Below are 19,810 nucleotides of genomic sequence, written 5' to 3' on the forward strand. Positions count from 1 at the left end.
ATATATAAAATTGATAAATGTAAATATATTTATCTCAATAGGTAAATCTCTTTGTTTCCAGAGCTTTTTTAATGTGACATTCAATCTTGTTATATTGTTCAACACTACTGTATGTGTAGATGTATTGAAAAGATAAGACACTAGACTAGTTTAAAAGAAAAATGTTATGTGAATATTTTTTGTAATATAGAAAAGGTGTTTCATATAAGATAAACGAGTATTTCTTCATCCTTATCTATTTATTTCCTTCTTTTATTTGAAAACAAAACACATACCCTCATTTTGCATGTATATGTTATTCTAGATGTCTCCTTTTTTCATAAGCATGTCATATAGATATCTCTCTATGGATTATATAAAATTCTTGTGTAATTGGGACAACAGATATAAATATCCAATTTTTTTCCGAGCTTATTGTATCCTTGCGTATTAATAATTACATTACATTATACATTCATGTAAGAGAAACAATTTGCAAGTTACAATACTATATAATAATGATAGCCCAACGAATTATTTATCGATATATATCAGATCATTGATATTGCTTCATTTCTTTAACTGTAGTCCTTATAATCTCTGTAGAATGTCCCTTTATTTGGATTATACATCCTGAAATATTAATGTGAATGTTTTTACATCTACCCATAATATACTGTGTGTTTTGGTACAATTTCACGTAAACAGTCTTTAATTGATAATATGAATTTTTGCTAATAAATTGTGTGTACTATGGCCCTATTTCTCTCCGTTCTACTTATATGTAGTACATATTTATACGTAATATGTATTTATATATGTGTTTGTGCCAATTCTAATATCTATCGATTATAATATCTAAATTAATTTCATCATGCATTCTTCTAGGGTGTTTATATGAATCTGAAGATGTATACACACATACACAAGCGGTTCTTTCTACATATATATATGTATGCATTACGTGTGTGCATATTATATATAATATCTCTATAATGAATATCAATCAGTCCTCAAATTTGAAGCGAAATACTGCATGGTCTTTATTTCTTCCCCGTTACATATAAATAAATAAATAATCAACAATTATGAATTAAGAATGTTATTCATAAGCCGTTTCATAAGGAATAACGGAATAACATATTCATTTTCTGTGAGTTCTGAGACATCCTGCATAACAAGATCTGTCCAAATAATATGCATAAATTTTTTCGACCCACTTCTCATTTTATATAATTCTCTTTACGCCGAAACATTCTCTACCTCCCCTTGTCACATACTAAAATTATATCATTAAATATATAAATATGAACATCTAACATAAATAGATCATTACACGTGTAAACAATGTTTCAAATATAATTGATCGGTATTATCGTCATAGACTTTTTACTTTTCATTCTTACATATTTATTCATTTTTTGAATGGATGTATGAATATGTAGATCATTCGTCATATATGATAAATATATATTTATCTGATAAATAGATGAATATTGAAAATGATGAGCGAGCATTTATTTTATAAAAATGATTTCTTATTCTTTGAAATATATCGAGCATAAAGTATGCAAGATTTTTGGATGTCTCTCTAGTAGCTTTATTTAAATTCCTTATTTTCTTTTCTCCTTATAAGATGGGTTTATTTTTATTTATTGTCTCAACTTAATTAAATAACATAATTCTTTGATCTGAAGATTGATATCTGTTTCATTTTCATATCAGAAATATTCCGCCTTTATTATAAATCGTTGAAGTTTATCCCAGAAAAAATAATTAAAGAGACGAGAATTTTTGCTAGTATAGTTTAGAAAAAAATAGAAAAAGATTTGAAATTTATAAATGTGTGCTTACGGATCGTAATGTCTTAATCCTGAGTGAGCGATTACAACTTTCCCTCTGACTAGATTGTGTAATTCTACTTAAAGTACATGGATACAGATGAAGGAAAATCTTTCGAGTTATCCGGAATTAGGGTGCTAACCCAGGTCGAACCGATCCGATTTATAAAACGAATTCCTCTTCCAAAGAGGGGAGGAAGCGAGAAAGATAATTATATATCAGTTATATCGTTTCACCATAAGGGTGAATGGTAAAACTTGAGATCCAGATGTCCGTGTTGATTGGTACCGGTGGTCACTTCCTGACCGCACGACGGCGATGGCTTTACATTCTTCTCCGTTTTCTCAGCTTCCAATAGGATAGGAACGAAGGGCTTTGCTTGATTATCCGGTACGATTGGCGTCGGGACGGTGTTCATCTCAAGACCACGTTGCTTCTGTTCCTCCTCGGAGTAGATGCTCAAAGAACGCGGTCGTTCCAGCTTCAATGGCGGAGGCGGCGACGCTCTATCACTATTGCTACTGCTGAAAAATCATCTTGCCTGTCAGATCGTGACACGAGCAAGAGCAAGCTGACAGCAACATGCAACATTACATGTCTTTTTGTTTCAGTCTCGAGTTCATGTAGATTTGTCGTAAGCGTCTATTCAAGGAAGACTTCATTTTTCACGTTCAATTGCATTTATCCAATATAAAAATAATTTTAAAAAAATGTAGATGTAATTAAGAAAACCAAGAAAAAGGAAGATGAGAAAATCACCAAGAATCGAGCTTATGTATAGACTTTTGTTTTCCTTTTTCTTGATTTCCTCAGGAATCAATTTTTTGGTTACGATTGTTTTTAATCTTTTTAAATCACAGGTTTCGTATGTTGTAAAAATTGAATATTATTTTACTACATAACGCATAATTAAAAGGAATAAATTTGCATTAACATTCGTTAACGTTTACAATAGTTTATCAAAATCCTATGTAAATAATGCAATTTCAGAATAGCACAATTCTTACATAATAAGTACAATAATTTATTTTATATAACTGTATGTATACTGAACAATAAGCATGCTTCGCTCAAGCTGACATAGGAAACGTTAGAAAACCGCACAATTCTTTACGCAAATATAAATTATAAAAAGTAAAACTGAAATGAAAATAATGTAAAATAAGAATTATTCTTCATACTGAAAAAAAAAATTAAACGAACGGAAAAATAAATAAAATTTTTATTGCCCTTTTTTAAAAAAATTTTACAAATTATAAAATATTTAGTTTTAATTCAATCACATTACATTATATATTGGTGCTGTTGCATTGATGTGACATTCAATCTTGTTATATTGTTCAACACTACTGTATGTGTAGATGTATTGAAAAGATTTTATTTTGTCCAATAACATTCATATACCGAATTTATTTCTTCAAACTGGGTTTAAGTACGAAGACATGAAATAAATTTATTTCATGTGAATAAACTTATTTTATTAATATATTTTCAACTTTATTTTCTTTTCTCATTTACCATATTGTGAAAATTATTACCTAAAAATTAATTGTTTTTACAACTCTTCTCTCAATTTTCACAAATAATCGCTATACAACTTATAAACATCTAAGGAGAAAAAAACATATATATATATATATATAAAATTTCATATATATATCACATATATATCCTAACGGAATCATTTATTTGCTAAAATTTAACATGCCAAATGTCAACAGTGGCTGCTTGGCTGTCAGTAACTGACAGTGAAGATACAATGAAGTGTACGTGTGTGGTGTGTGTACATAGCTGCTGTTGCATTGACAAAATTTATTCTTGCGCGAATATAATGTAATTTGCTCAGTTATTTCAAGATTTGTTTGAATGAAGATAGCTGTCAGTTTGATTTCTCTCATCCAAGCAATTTTATTTCTCAATGTATTTATGCATTTATATGATTTTGCTTTGAAATGCTGACGAATAAGACTATGAATGAATATTTGTCGAATAAAATTTAAAATATTTCGATTTGTTTATGCGTATAAGTTGAAAAATATTCAGATTCTTTTTTATCTTTATATCCCTTCGATCGAAGGAAAAATAAAAGTATTTAGTTCGAGCGAAAATCTATATACTCGCAGAAAATCAGCAAAATAAATCTTTTATATTAACGTATATATTGTTACTAATAATTACAGAAGAAAGACAAGAACTCTTATAGGCTACAATTTACATAGAGCGTGTTAAAGAAATATAACATACATACTCATAAATTATATAAATTAAACTGAAATATAAATAAATCTTGATTTTTAAGCACATAAAAAAAAGTGCGACATTTCTCGAATTTTCTGAACTTTTATCATCTTTCAGTCTCTTTTCCATTTTTTTTGTACATCTCTAATTCATATTTACACATATTATAAATATTCACGATATAATAATTTCCTTCTCATTTCTCTCTCAGTATATATTATTATTTGAATTAAAATTATTACTATGTATATATATATATATATATATATACACACGTGAGTCATTACGTATATAATACATTTGTAACATTACTAATCAACACAAGTTAATAAATTTGATCAACTGTACAAATAACTTAATCCTTTTACGTATAGATAGAAATGTACAGTGAGAATAATTCCTTCAAGGAATCAATAATTATAATGTGATAGATTTTAAATATTTTAAATACGCGCGCATGTTTGTCAATAAAAATTAACGTATCGTGGCAAATTAAAGATATTAGGTCACCTAGATTCCCCTTTTTACATATATCACATATTTTTAGCATTAAAAAATGATGAACACAATATTTAGTACTAACGCAAGATTATGTAATATCAAAATGTGTTTTAGAAAAATATGCGCTTATTTAAAAATATCAACAATTGCAAGTTTAATTTTATACCATTCATCCGTTTCTCATATAAAACATAGATCTTGATGGATAGTTTCATTTCAAATTCACACCGGACTGAGAAATCCGAGACTTGAATGTGTGTGATCGAGGTGACCCGGAAATATTTATCGCCCGCCTAGACATATCTTGGCAAGCGATGGCGTTTATGCATTCAGTATAAGAATAGTATTTCGGCAAGCTGTCTTAGCGACTGAGCACTAATAGGAGATTGTTGTACGTCCAATTAACTCTCGATTAAAAGAATTTTTCGGTATTGCAAATAATAAAACTGATGAATCGACAATCATTAACGCAATGCTTTATCACAACGAAGTATTTGAAGCATCTAAAGCGTTTGAGATATGTCGAGCACGCATTCTTAGCAAGATTAATTAAAGCTTTGGGGGTGACTGCTAATTAAAGTTTGCTCACAGTGCAAAAATGCGAAAACAAATATAAATGCAGGTAATACATATTTTCTTCTCTCACAGTCCCATTTTTTTCAATTTGTTTTATCTACTAAATAATTCATTAATATCTATTAAATAACTGTTTATCTCTTTACCGCTGAAGAATTTCTTCTCTCGGCGTCATTTAAAAATTAAATTTTCATTGCACAACTATGAGAGAATTTTTTGTCACAACACGAGTGAGATCTCAACCAAAAGAATATTATTATATAAAACATTCCTATGCAATACTATTATTACACATAATCACTCTCTATATAATCTTCTATTAAATATTAAAGAAAATTAGGGCAAGCAATTTGCAGGATTGTGGACCATCTCAAATTATTGCGTGAATTTTACTCACCCGGTACGCTCGGTTGATTGACCAAGCATCGCTGTGTTATGGATTATCTAGAAGAAAGCGTCAATATTTATTATGATTAGTCATTATATATATGCGCTGTGTTATAACATTCGGAAAACAAGAAAAGCTTAACACAGAGAGAAAGATAACTGGAATTATGCGATTAGCTGTCGAGTACGTGTTAAACTCAAGCAAAGAAGATTTTTCTCCTTAAATCTGTTTAGCCAAAAAGATGCTTTTCATGTGCAACTTCATTTAGTAGCGATCAGAAATAATAAGTGCAGGTCATACCACATATATTTAATAATTAAAAATTTTTAAATATTTCTCTATATATATATATCATCGAAATAACATCTATTATATCTACATATATTATCTTACATTTAGAAACAAATGCTTTTGAAATTTGCCAATATCAAAATTCAATCGACATTTTAGTAATATCAATACGGTTGCACACACAAAAATCTCGCACTACAATACAATTTTATATAAATAGACATTTTGAGATATACAGGACTACATTAGAATGCACGCGTTGAAATTAATGAATGATTAAAAAATATATAATTAGGAGAAAGAGATTTCCCATTATTTCCTCATCTTGCCGTACTCACGTTTGCCATGGAACAGGGCGGTCGTGCCGCGGCGTATCTACCGAATGAGCTACGCGAAACGGACGTTACATACGGGATTCCGTTGAGACTGAAAAGCGAAATTTGATTTTTTTTGTCTATATAATTGCGATGTCACGGTTCGCATCTGTCGCTTCGCAGTCGACGCGGTATCCGACGACGCACCTACCTAGCACTATTCTTCCCGTTATTGTTATTATTGCCAGGCGTTCCATCATCCAAGCTCATTCTGGGAGGTAAACTATATCTGTTGTTCTTCACATCTCGGCTCTCTACAAATATGAAAACGATGATAGATAAGAATTCAATAGTATGCGAGTTTTTATAGAAATTTGGGTGCAGAAAATGTCAAAGTAAATGTTTTTCATATATTATTTACAATCATATATATATATCACATACACACACGTAAATTCAACAAATAAACTTTCAAGTTTCAATTTCAATTTTACTTTTCGTTCGAAAATGTTCTCTTTTTTTTCTCCTTTTTATTGTATTAAAAAATATTGTTTATCTCTCAGTTAATCCTTTTTAGATGCTTTAAAATTCTCATATTAATCTTTAAGCTATACTATGTGTTTTAAGCAGCTATCCGCGATTACATTTAATGATGATTATCATTAAATATGCCGTCTGTCTTTTCGCCGTATTATTGCCACTCGTTATCTCGCGATCACATTTCCCTTTCCGCATTTAATATTTCATCTTTCGGTGGACAAAGGCATTCAGGGACATCGATTTCTCGAGAAACGCTATCAGCAAAATTGGAGCGAATCATGCATAATCAGCATAAATGTGAATCAAGCAGCGGCTCGACATCTAGGGACGGGACTTGATCGATTGTGGACATAGCCGAGGCATAAATCGTCCTTAGCGTGGCATTGGCCGCGATTTCGAGCCTCTCTGAACGAGTATCGCCGATTTAGGACGCGAGCGACTCGTCCCGTAGGGCGGCCCGACCTCTGGAACCAGATCTGACCTTGCGTCTGTCTGTATAGCAGACACCTCGACTGGCGAGAGACGTTGCAAAAGAATTCTCGCTGCATCATAGGAACGGGAAATAATTGAATCGTTCATTTTTCAGAGAGAGGAAGAGAGAGAGAGAGAGAGAAAGAGATTTTTGCATGTATCAGAGAAGATATTATCTCTTTGATAGAAAGAAAAATATATTGCCACAATTTATCTTTCGATCATTATCATGTGTCGTAGAATAGTATTATTTCGTATTTGAAAATAATATTCTATATGCAAATAGTGGCTTATCTCTGATAACATATAAAAGTGAAAAAAGACAATCAGCGTAGATATTTTGCGAGATAGTCGACAGATTCACAGACGTGAGACTTATTTTTGGCTGCACACGTCACGGAGTGCTGGCCGAAAGCAGTTGTCACCGTTTTATCGCAAGAGAAATGAAATGTTATGCTTTATTCATATTTGGATGATTTCACTTTGATACAATATATTTCTATTGTTTTCCGTCATAATTTGTCAAAACGGAAATGATAGGGGGTCTTCTTTGAGCTTACCCTAACATTACAGGATTAACGAGAAACTCTGTTCGCTCCCTTTCTTTCCCCTGTTTATCCCACGCCCTATATTGGTATACCCTTCATTACTCGTAACCATGAAGGCGGAATAATTAGGAGAGTTTTACTTATAAATGAGTACAAACATAGAAAATTGTACGAGTTGACCGCAAACATAAAGTTATTACAATTATTTAGTTCAATATCTTTCTACAATATTCTTTATCACAGATACTTACAACGACAAAAAATAAGAATTATGTGTAATGTTATAAAAATATCAATCTTATATTTTGCTAAGATCTGTTATACACGTACAATTTAATGGTAATACGTAGAGAGGTAATTACATACCGTCATCGAAGAATCCTTCAAAAACGACGAATTTATTGTTCTGTGAAATGATCTTCGAAAGTCCGTAGTATTTGCGTAGGAAAGCTAAGAACTTTTCCGATGGTCGATCAATGGCCAATTTTACTGGCCTCATATTTTCCTCCTATAAATTAAACCGTTTTATTAGAAGTAGAATAAATGAATCTAAAGAAAAAGAATAAAATAAATGAGAGAAATATAAGAAGGATATTAATTAGAAATACTAAAACGTTATTAAATCAACATTTGTGCACAAACTCCTAAAATATGGCAAAAAATATCCATATACAACAGACTCTAATCTGTAAATAAAAATATTTATTTTTTCAAATCAATTAAAAATATCCTAAAAAACTCAGAGAATATTTTATTAATTATAATTCTTAACAAAAAAAAAATTAAGAGATTTGATTTTCTTATTCATAATTAGAATTTATTAAGGAATCTCTTATTTAGTACTATGTATATTTAACTTTTATATAATTTATGATATTTAATGGTAGATTTTAATAATCTAGAGATGATTTTGACAAGTTTTGCTGAACATAAATCCACGTATATACGCGATAGCTGCATTAAATAATAATTGTGTGTGATTAACTTTCATTATTTAGCGAGAGCGCAGGCTGCTGAGCCGAGTGATTTATTACGGAACCGAGTTTCTAATAATAATCATTCTATATAAAAAAATCAAAATTAGGAAAAAACTACACTATCAGATATACAAAAAAATGGCAAAAATCATATCGGAACAAACGGTCTATGCTCGAGTTCAATCACCTTGCAGATTACCTTCGAGTGTAAAACCCGCCTACTTCTATGTATAATGACTTCTGGTCACGCGTCTGTTTAATATCGGTCGCTTTTTACGAGCGATATCTCAGATTCTGGTTGTAAGAAAGTCGCAGCGACCACGAAATAGCGCATTCGTTATAAAATTACAGCCGCACGAGATAAGAGAGTTTGATTTTTCACAACGTAATTTGCGAAATTTCAGATGTTATCAATATCAACATTAGAATAATATCACATTTATGCCTAGGTAATCTAAATAATCTCTTCTTTATTCTCGAAAGAAAATTTACCTCACCGTCTTTAATATGGTATATCGAAGTATTATCATCAATTATAATTGGAAACAATCTTATTAATATAATATCTTATTAATACTTTGGGTATTAGACTCGATTTCTACTCAATTAAAATATGATTAGAAATTGCTATCTATTGCATGTTCCCAACTTTTAGCATTAATTGCCTTGATGAATAAACTTTATTTATTTGTGATAATTTTTAATTATTTACATTCAAATAAAATTTAATAAGTATATAAAAATTTAATGATTTTCTGGAAAAATTGTATAGACTTTTTTGATATATATAATAACGTTTTTCAGGAAAAGAAATTACGTAATCGGAGTCGTACCTCTTTATTTTCATTGATGAGAATCACACACACGTTATACACGCGAATAATTACGATACCGTACTTTCGAATGACTCATTTCGAACAGTGTGACGTATAAGCGAAGGAATACGAGTATAGTTACGGATAATGAATGTGAGTTATAGTCGAGTATTGCGTTTCAGATTTTATGTTGTTCGTAACCGATGCATGTCATTTATAACGGAAATCTAGCAAGTGCTTTGAGCACGATTGAGCATAGTGACGCGATTGTGTGCGCATTATTTCATTTGTTCCAATTATTTCATTACTAAATATTTTTTTCGTCATGGTAGTTAATTATTTCGGTTTGAGACAAAATATGGATAAACATTGTAAAATTATAACTGTATAAAATAAAAATTATAAAATTAATAATTCCTAATATAATCTGAAATTTTTGTTATATGTTATATAAAATGATCATACACATACTATCCGTAATATTACAGCTCTATTTTTTTTTATCGTTTATGAGAAATTAATAATTTTTAATAAATCTTTTTGCGATATTTTTTTTCAAAATTTTCCATGCAATAAAAGAATAGAAATTGTTAAATTCAAATATTTGAATAAAATTAAAAACTTGTAAGGGATAAATAATTAAATTTCTGAAATTCTATACTTGTTATAAATCTTATACTGCACGAATAAATATTATATTGTAGACAAGATTTATCAAACAAAAGAAGAAAAAGGGAACGGCTGCCTCTTTTCGTTACAGTTCTGTGCACTTGTCCTCACGTGACACGTGATTTCAGGGTTTCGAGTTCTCGAGCGGAACGAAAAGCGATTTATGGAATTTTCCATTTTTCTCTGTTACTTACGCGTTACTTTAAGAACTGCAAGATATAGATTATGTATCATCATGGATTCTTCTATCAAAAGTAATTATTTGTCCTAATTTCTGTATGCTACTGCTCATCAATACATGTGCAGATGATCCACACGTTTCTCAAATAATATAAAGATTATTTTAGATCTCGCATATAACTAATACTTTGATAGAAAAATTATTAAAAAATATTTTGTCATATATTTTTAAATTAATTAATTAATTAATATATACATCCATATATTGCATATTTCATATACGTAGCAAAATTGATTTTGTTTATTTTATATTGTCACGCGATAACATTATGACACTAAAGTGTCGATATGTTATCATCGATGTAGCATACATTTCCAATCCAATGAATATTCCGTATTCTTTTTATATTTTTCGCGATATATTTATATAAACAGCCGCAATTTTCTATCACACTGTCCATTTTACCGAATTTAAGCAAAGTCTCTAATCCATATTTTCAGAACATTATTTTAACTTATCTATTTAAATGATTAAATTATTATAATTATACTAATCTGGGTCGTAAAAACGTGTATTGCGCGTGTGAGATTATTACGTGAGTTGTCCGTAATAAATGTCATTACTGTTATTCGTTCCTTCGTCACTAATGTAACATAATTGCAAGTTACTTTTGCTTCGCACGAAGTTTCGACGATAGCGATTTAAATCGTGACTGCGCGCGACGCCTTCTGCTCCCGTACAGGAAGTAATTATGCCTTGTACTGGCGCATCGCAAGATTTGTTTTTGAGCGAGGGAGTCCGTATCGTGTAGCGGAAACTCTCTCTTCACGTGAGAACGGCCTGTTTCTCGCGAACTCATTAACACACAATTTTATCAAGAGAAGATATTAATTAAATCGACTTTGTTTCGGCGAACGTATCTTAGAAATGGCGGCAAAATTTCATTATTTTACGTAATAAAACGACTAATTATGAGAGATTCTTTAAATATTAGATAAAAAATATATATGGCACTATCTTTTTGTAATATTTTTTTTTTTACGCTGTGTGGATAGTAATTCGAAATTAAATGTAATTTAATATTTAATTAGAAGTATACGCTTACAGATAACATATGCTGATAGAGAATATTTCCCAGGCCCATACGTTGCCGTGATTCGTGCACGTAAAAGTCCAAGATGCATCTCGCCTGTAGTTGATAATGCTCTCCCATCTCATCGAACAGAAAGAGATTCTTCGATCCAGTCTTCAATAAACCCACCACGCTACCTAGTCCACTGCGAAATCAAACGTTCGAGCGTGATGATTTTACGCAAATAATTCATGATCATGATCGCGAGACAACTATGGAGGACACTAAGTATTACGTGGTCTTAATGAATGCTATAAATGATGCGTAATATCTACGTATGGTTTGACGCGTATCTCGTACCATTTTCGTCGAAGGAATATTTCTTTATTTATAAGCAATTAGAAAACGCAAGATTTATTTTAATAATTAAGTTTTAAATAGGCGTCAAAATTTAATTACAGAAAAATTATAATATTTTAATTGAAATAATAATTTAAGACTTAATTAAAGTGATGAATAATATTGCAATTTAAAAAACAGTGACGAGAAATATTTTAGCAAGAAGATATTTTTTCGCTAAAGAGAAATCGATGCAAAATTGTTCAAAGTAGCTAAAAGTTCAAAATAGCTCAATAATTTTGAAATACTTTATACATTATAAAGGAATATTATATTGCTTCTTAATTAAGCAACTTTCAGAATAGCCTTCAGAATAGCCTTTCAGAATAGCTATAAAAGATAGAAAGTTGAGAGTCATACATAGTATCGCCTGCAGTTTTAGGAAATCTGAATATTCGTAAAGTCGAGACAACATTACAGCTCGGCACATCGATCCACGAACTGCCGAGAGATTCTAACCCCTTGGCTAGGAAACACCCACTTCTGGTCCGTAGCACTTAAATCCGCAACGCGCACCTCGAGTATCTCGATTTCCCTAATGGTTGCGACGACAACAACTCTCTTATTTTAATTTTCATCGTTTTTAAGTATTAAAAGTTGGAAGTCTTTTAAAAAAATAAACCACAGACAATATCGATTATATATTGAAATACTCGAGATCGGGAGCGTTAATTTTACACACGTGATAGTATTTTAAGTATAGTAATTAATTATAGAAAGAACTTTACTTGTTTGCTTCATTATCTACGAGCAGATAAATTGTATGATCTGTGTCCCGAAGTTTAAGGGCGCTGGTAATGGGCTTGTTGAGTCCTTGAGCTCTCGCCGATGCCTCACCCATATCGTCCAATATTCTGCTTAATAGTCTTTGACATTCGCTGGAAAAAAAAGAAGAGATTTATTACACACCTATACTCATGTTTTTGGAGGCAACCAAGAATATTCATTTATAAAGTAATTCGTAATTAAAATATGAAATAAATATTAATATATGAAAAGTAATGATTGAACCGTGTTATTTAATTATAAATAAAAATGTTACCATAGTCGGGAGATCTCATGTGTTTTTGCAATCGTATATTTTTAAAATAATCGAAAGATATAATCAAAAATTATTTTTCATAGATATTCTAAAATCTACGGTTGCAAAAACACATGAGAATTCTCAAATATAGTAAAATTTTTATTTATAATTCAAAAACACGATTCAATCATAAGTTTCGTTTCTTTTGAAATAGATGCTGCGGATATCTCTTGAAATAGACGCGAGCAAAAAATAGCATCTCACTCGAGCGTTTCGCCGTTTTTCAATGCCGCAACTACGTAGATTGCGGTTTATCGCTGAAATAGCACGAAACAGCCACGTTCCACTTTTCGTCTTTACATTTTATATGTTTTATACGCTCATCAGAGTCTCACAGATTTATGCTAATTAATTCCAGACGGAAAATTAATTCCGATCCGATGTTCTTTCGTCAAGTATTTAGAACGAAACGTTTTTGATAACTAGTGGAAAGCAGCGTGGTAAATATGCGAGATAGAAAGTATCTGACAACTATTCAGATAAATTTCTAAAGATGAATAATTATAAATAAATATTTTAATATGTATTTAGAATAATTTATAAGCAACAATAATAATGTATAAAACTGACGTATAATTATTTTAAATAGATATGGATTGTCAGATATACTTTCTATATCTCGCATGTATAATACTACATGTAAATTATATATATTAATATAAAAATGTTAAGCTATATAATGATATAATAAAAAGAGCTACATTTTTTATGTATAATCTTTAATCTTGTGCAAAGTAACATGCAATTTTGCTATTCGATCATTTCCGCTTTTTACGAAATTACACGTAAGAAAATTATATGGATGTAATTATTCTTCGGACATCATTCAGTTACGAGCAGTGACCTAATTCAAGTTTTGGACGCGCGCCAATCGCTTGCTTTGCGATACGGATCAAGTTAATTTATTCCATCGGTATTAGGTCTTTTCCCTATAGTCATTATATTAAGGTGTGAAGTATATGATGGATTATGTTCGACGATGACGTGAATAACCGCTATGTGTAGAAAGCTGCATTGCGAAATTTAATAAAACAGCTAATCTCAAGGATGTGAAATTTTGCGGAAGTGATCTTACACGAAAAGCCTGCCTGATTTTAACACTGGATTCTTTAATAATTTTGGAGCCGACTTTCTTTTCAACGGAAATTTGTAATAAAAATAAGTCATTGTTTGATAAGCTTTTATTTAAAATTAAAATGTAAAATGTTGCAAATTATAAAATATATAAGATCATAAGAAAGATAAATATCACATAAAATTTTTAAACTCCAACTGTTTTTAAAACAAATTCTCTTCGTGTTTAATTATTTTTATTTTTATAAAAGAGTATAATAAAATATAATAGAATAACAATATAATAGAATTCTAAAGATTTCGTATAATATAAACAATTAGGAATTTTGTGGTTCATTCGTTGCAGATTTCAAAGTTTGATATAATTAAAAAAAGTTTGATTTTTATCTAGAAAAAAATACCCCAGAGTATATAAACAATTGTCTATATTTCTATTATTTGATCTTGGCAAGCCCCATCCTTTAATATCATCCTTCAATAACGTTATTCCGGTAATGGTCATATCTGTCATTGGCCTGATTCTATAAAAAGGATCAAGGTGATCAAGGAAATACGATTTATTCGTTCGTTCGCGTTCTCGCACATCGATGAAATGTACGTAGATCGCTCGCACTTTTTGCTCCAATAATTCTGTCTGATTGTATTTAAAATTATTGACCGAATCGAAAGAGATAATTTCCTTTATTAAATTTTACGTGTAAAAATGATTAACTGTATTCACAAGAGCAATTTTGCGTGAGAAATATTAGAAACCGCGTGAGAACTTACGAGGATATAGTTGATTACATTTTAACGAAGCTATAAATCGCAGTTAATAATAAAACTCGCAATTTACGTTATCTGATAATATAATATATCATCTATGCAGAAATAATCGAACTTTCTAATCTAATGAGATAATAGATGAGAGTCTAAGTACATTTCTAACCCAAAGTAGCGCTGTGAAAGAAACTTTAGTAACTTAGAAAAATTTAGAAAAATTTAGTAATTTATTTAATCAAAGAAACAATTAAAATATATTATTTATACACAAATAATAAAAAATAAAAAATCCTGATTAGAGCAGATTTATTATTATAGCACGTTCGATTTGAAAATCTTCTATCTGCATCAATACGATAAATTTCATATTTTTCCTCTCTTGCTCTTTTCATATATATGTATTATTTAAACACATCGTATTTATATCTCAGCTTGTTACATATGCAAATCCGCGCGAAAACCCAAGATTTCGACGACCATTTCCGCTGTACGAGTATCAATTAAAAGGCGATTACGGCGACTCGTATCTAGCGTCCGGGCAACGACCGATTTTACAACGTATTACACGTAATAACATTGCGTCAACTATTCCTAGAGGCAACCGGAGACAACATTTTCTGCATAATAATTGGGTATAACGACGGACAAACCTCGCGCGATTATATGAGAAAACCGCTTCTCTGCCATTTCGTCATAAACTTCCGCGAGCGTCGCGAATCACTGCTCAAGAATTCGATGGAGGCTGTTGCGAATAAACTGGGTACTTTGAACCGAGAATCCGCGAGAATACCACACATAGAAGCCCGTCTGTACGATTTATATTATTGCTAAAAAACACTCATTTACTTCGCGTTTCGCCAAGTTTCTTTTACGGCAAACAGTTCGTTCTCTCGGAACGGAGGATATTTACTTTCGGAACTCTTTATTTAGTAAGTCATATTAATTACCGCTTTATGAGAACTGATCCGAAACGTCTGTTATTGATTTTGGTAAAGCTGGTAAAAGTATAGAATATAAAAAATATTTGAAAAAAATAATTTATCATGGGAATATAAGCCATGGGATAGAACGCACAATATATAAGAATACTGTAATTTCGTAATAAATTAGTTGAACAGATGTCAGAATGTGTGGAGTCTTATCTTAGACTTTATCGTGGAAATTATTTGCAAAGTTATCCGCGACCTAGATCTCAATTAAGAGCATGTGCGACTTTTAAGCGCTATCTTTCACAATCAGCTAGATATTCGACAATCCACGATTATCAGGAGCAGCGATATATTTGAAGATACATCAGTGACATTTATTCACTAATCATTAATCATTCATGCAGCAGCAGTAACATAATTCATACTGTATTAAGAGGATGCCGGACCGTCCTGTTTTACCGGCCATAATAATTATATATTTGCTTAATATAAGGGTTTTGCGGTGTGTATGTGCAAAATAGGATACCTCTCCACTCGGAAATGCATGAAGGAATATAAGTGAACGTTTGAAAATGTATTTGAAAGCCTAGTGAGAAACATTTCGGTGTGCAAAATGTTGCATAGTAAAATCTTTTTTATAAAGCTTCTAAACTCACTTCTCAAAGTTTATTAATACTCTTTGATAAAATGCCGAGTGCGGAGTTCACTTGTTAGGCACGTGCAGGTTGCAGGTTTTTTATATTAAGTAAATGTTGACGGCAGAAGCCGATAACAAAACTGTAATTTTTTAATTTTTTTTCACTTTTCATATGAAATCATAAACCCCGCACTCCGTTATTATGTATACTTTAATTATGGAAAAGGATTTGTTGATATCTATAATCAACAAAAATATTTTGCAATCCTACTAATATTCGCATTCTGTCGGTATCCGGCATCCTCTTAATGATATTTATCAGCGCGTGTTTATTCAAAAATAACGCATGAAACCTGATCTACCTTATGGTAGATTATTTATCTACCGTAATTTCCAATTATTCAGAGCTTCAACCTGTTAATTATCACATGCAACATTTTTCATTGACTTAAGATGCTGTGATAAACGTTATTAAATGGAATACGGGATAGAAGATCTAAAATGCGACGATACTTGCAAATTATTCGCAGCTCCAGAGTACGCATTTGGTAATGATCGAGGAAATATCGTCATCGAATAACGAGTGCCTCCCGAGTATCGCAGATATCCTCAAAATCCGAGAAATGTCTCGATATGATATTGAATTTCTTATCATATATTATATGCTTAGCAAAAAATTTGTTATTTCTATAACGCCTCAGAAATTTACACGCAAAATTAAACGAAGAATAAGAAGTTTTATAATTTATTCATATCTTTGAACACGCGAATACGAGACAAGATCTTTTAATTTCTATTCTAATTGAAAAAATTAGAGTTCTAAATTTCAACTCTTTTAAATCTGGACTTACAAATTTTTTGATTTTTTATTCTAATATTTCAATTTTAATTAAATCAAGCCAGTGATATTTTCGAGAGAATAAATTGACTTGGAACTCATTGAGAGATCTATATTTATCTAATTTCACGCCAATTACCAAACATTCTGCGATTCAACGATAGATCTGACGTACGTGACATGCCACGCGAGTCTCCGCGCTTGTTTGACATATATCGCATCTGTAAATCTGCGGCTGACGTACCGCATACAAAATATTACGAGACCTGTTCTTTTGCATAAACAAACGAACGTGTGAGAAATTTGATATTCATTATGCACTCACGTGGACGGATTTTTTGTGTTTACAATCCCTGACAAGCAACAAACTAAATCTACTTATTTATTATAATATTTTCCGCTCGATATAAGTGAAAAATAAAAGTTTTCATGCAATTAATAAGCCGTGTATCTCATACCAATCGTGGATCTCGTTATGAGGAATTTCAAATTAGAGATAGAAAATATAATGGTACATTAATGATCTACAATTTTAATTAATATACGCGTAAATCAATCGCAACAAATATAACGGATCGTGAATAAAAGAGGAAGATAGTAATAGCAGTAATGTGAAATAAATCAGAATTGTCTTAACAGCAGAATATTGCTTTGCAGAAATTTACAGAGATCCGCAATGGCCAGATTGCTATCCCATTAATGCGTAGTGAAAGTTCCGTGGCTGTATATATGTCCATTATATTACGATCACCGATGTAACCTTGGCGATAATGGATGATACACAATACCTTCACGTATACTCGTCCTTTTCTCTTTTTTTTTTTTTTTTGCAAAAAGTCCATTCAATTTTATGTCTCGAAAAAAAAGCGACGGAGTATAATTAAATTTAACAAATAGTTTCTGAAATACATAAAAAAAATCTATATATACAACTTTATTCGTCTTTTCAATTTTTTAAATAAAATCATGCTAATTTCTAGAACAATTTTTTTATATACTGTAAGATCTCTCTCTCTCTCTCTCTTTGATTGTTTTTCATACAATTCTTTATTCTTTCGAAATTAACAAATCTCACACACAGATATTCCCACAGATATTTCCCAGATATATTTGAATGATCAGCTTCAGAGAGAGAGAAAGAGAAAGAGAGAGACGTATATAAAAAAATTCCTTAATGTCACCAAATGTCATCAACAAAAAATTACTGCATGAAACTTGTAATTTGTAATGCATATATGTATATGATATTTATTAAATACTCGTATTATTTTTCTAAAATATATATATATATGCAATACAAAGAAGAAGCCGATAAAAGAGAGAGGTTACTCGCCATTATCGAAATCATAGAATACACAGGATTATCCACCCAAGTGTTTTAGCCTTTTAAATGAACATTTACGCAGCTCTATTAATTATTCCCGAGGGGAGCTGTTTCAAGATCTTGAGCCTAAGAAAGTGTACTCACTTCAACTCGCGCCGATCACCTTTGAAGTCTTCCGGCACCAAGTTATGCGTGACCTTGTTGATCTTTCTAGGCAAGAGTTTATTTACGTTGAACTTGAACTCCATCTCGGCGATGGGATCGTTGCGTTGTCACAGCTCGGATCGTCCGCGTTTCCTCGTTCCTTCACGTCCTCGTTCCCTTCGTCGTCGCGTATAAGTCTCGCGCGCGTTGCTTCGTCTCGGTGGATGGCCGCGAGACTGTATTTTCCCGATCCTGTGCGTCTCTTCGACCCGGGGCGAGACGATGGCTCGCCTTGAATATGGCCGTTGTCCGCGCACCCTTTAGCGACAACTTCACGCCGCGTTGTTGATTGTCACGTGAACATCGATCGTATCTCTCTCTCTCTCTCTCTCTTTCTTTCTCGCTCCTGTAACTGATGCAGGATCTTGTTCGAGTCTCGTATCTCAAACTGACAGCTTTGCGCGGCACTTGGATCGTCACGTGGGTCGACACTACCGTCTTGAATCGTCTCTCACCGCGATGATCGATCACCCTTTCCGTCCACCCGCATTGCTGTCAAAGATACGACGTTTGTACCGGCCGAAAACGAACAGACACGGACGGGATACAAACACGAGCGCGTTTCGAAATCGATCGCGACTCCCGCAAACTCGCACTCGCTTCACGACTCACGGCCGACTGATAGTCATCGCCGTCGTTCGCGAACGTAATACGCCACCTCCGCGATCCCTCCTTCGCGAAACGACGATCTTGACGTTCGCTCGGACGCGCGCTTTCGAAATGCCAGCGCCTCGACCACGCGCGCCGCGCCAGGTAGGATGACGTTATCCCTTTTTGATTCGATGAGATTTGTGAAGTTGGTCGAGAAAGAAGGAACAATCACGACGCAGCGGCAATCGGCTGATTTAACGTCGCGTGCGAATTTCAATCGGCAGAACCAACAATCGCGTGTCGAGCGATATCTATCTAATTTACGTTCAATTTTTCCCGTAAAAGCGGCGCGCCAAGATGCGCGCGCATATCGTATGTCACAGAATCGTATTTACATGTATAAACAACATCTTGATGAGCAATGCATCGTAAAGCTCAGGTTAGAACCTCTCACTTTATAACGAGTTCTTTTAATATTAATAAATCCATGTTTATTCTAAATATTTCAGCTTCCTTGCCGTTGAAGAAAGATTCGTCTAACAAACGTAGTGAATTTGATTCATGTT

At 32.1% G+C, this 19,810-nt stretch overlaps 1 protein-coding gene across 2 annotated transcripts; it reads right to left on the minus strand.

Moving 5' to 3' along the window:
• Nucleotides 1-220: 220 nt before the first annotated feature.
• LOC115239043 (alpha-tubulin N-acetyltransferase-like) lies at nucleotides 221-19,416 on the minus strand. Of its 2 annotated transcripts, none has more exons than XM_029813361.1 (8): nucleotides 18,594-19,416; nucleotides 12,530-12,679; nucleotides 11,436-11,607; nucleotides 8,055-8,196; nucleotides 6,341-6,443; nucleotides 6,154-6,241; nucleotides 5,534-5,580; nucleotides 221-2,342 (listed from the first exon to the last, which is right to left on the minus strand). In XM_029813361.1, exons 1-8 carry the CDS (start codon nucleotides 18,695-18,697, stop codon nucleotides 2,054-2,056), a joined length of 1,095 nt encoding a protein of 364 aa, XP_029669221.1. In that variant the 5' UTR covers nucleotides 18,698-19,416; the 3' UTR covers nucleotides 221-2,053. The 2 variants fall into 2 exon arrangements, with proteins under 2 accessions (XP_029669221.1, XP_029669220.1); XM_029813360.1 differs by having other exon boundaries at nucleotides 221-2,345; nucleotides 18,594-19,412.
• Between the last annotated feature and the right edge of the window lie 394 nt (nucleotides 19,417-19,810).

The sequence above is a fragment of the Formica exsecta genome, unplaced genomic scaffold, assembly GCF_003651465.1.
Source record: "Formica exsecta isolate Colony F162 unplaced genomic scaffold, ASM365146v1 scaffold363, whole genome shotgun sequence".
NCBI lineage: Eukaryota > Metazoa > Arthropoda > Insecta > Hymenoptera > Formicidae > Formica > Formica exsecta.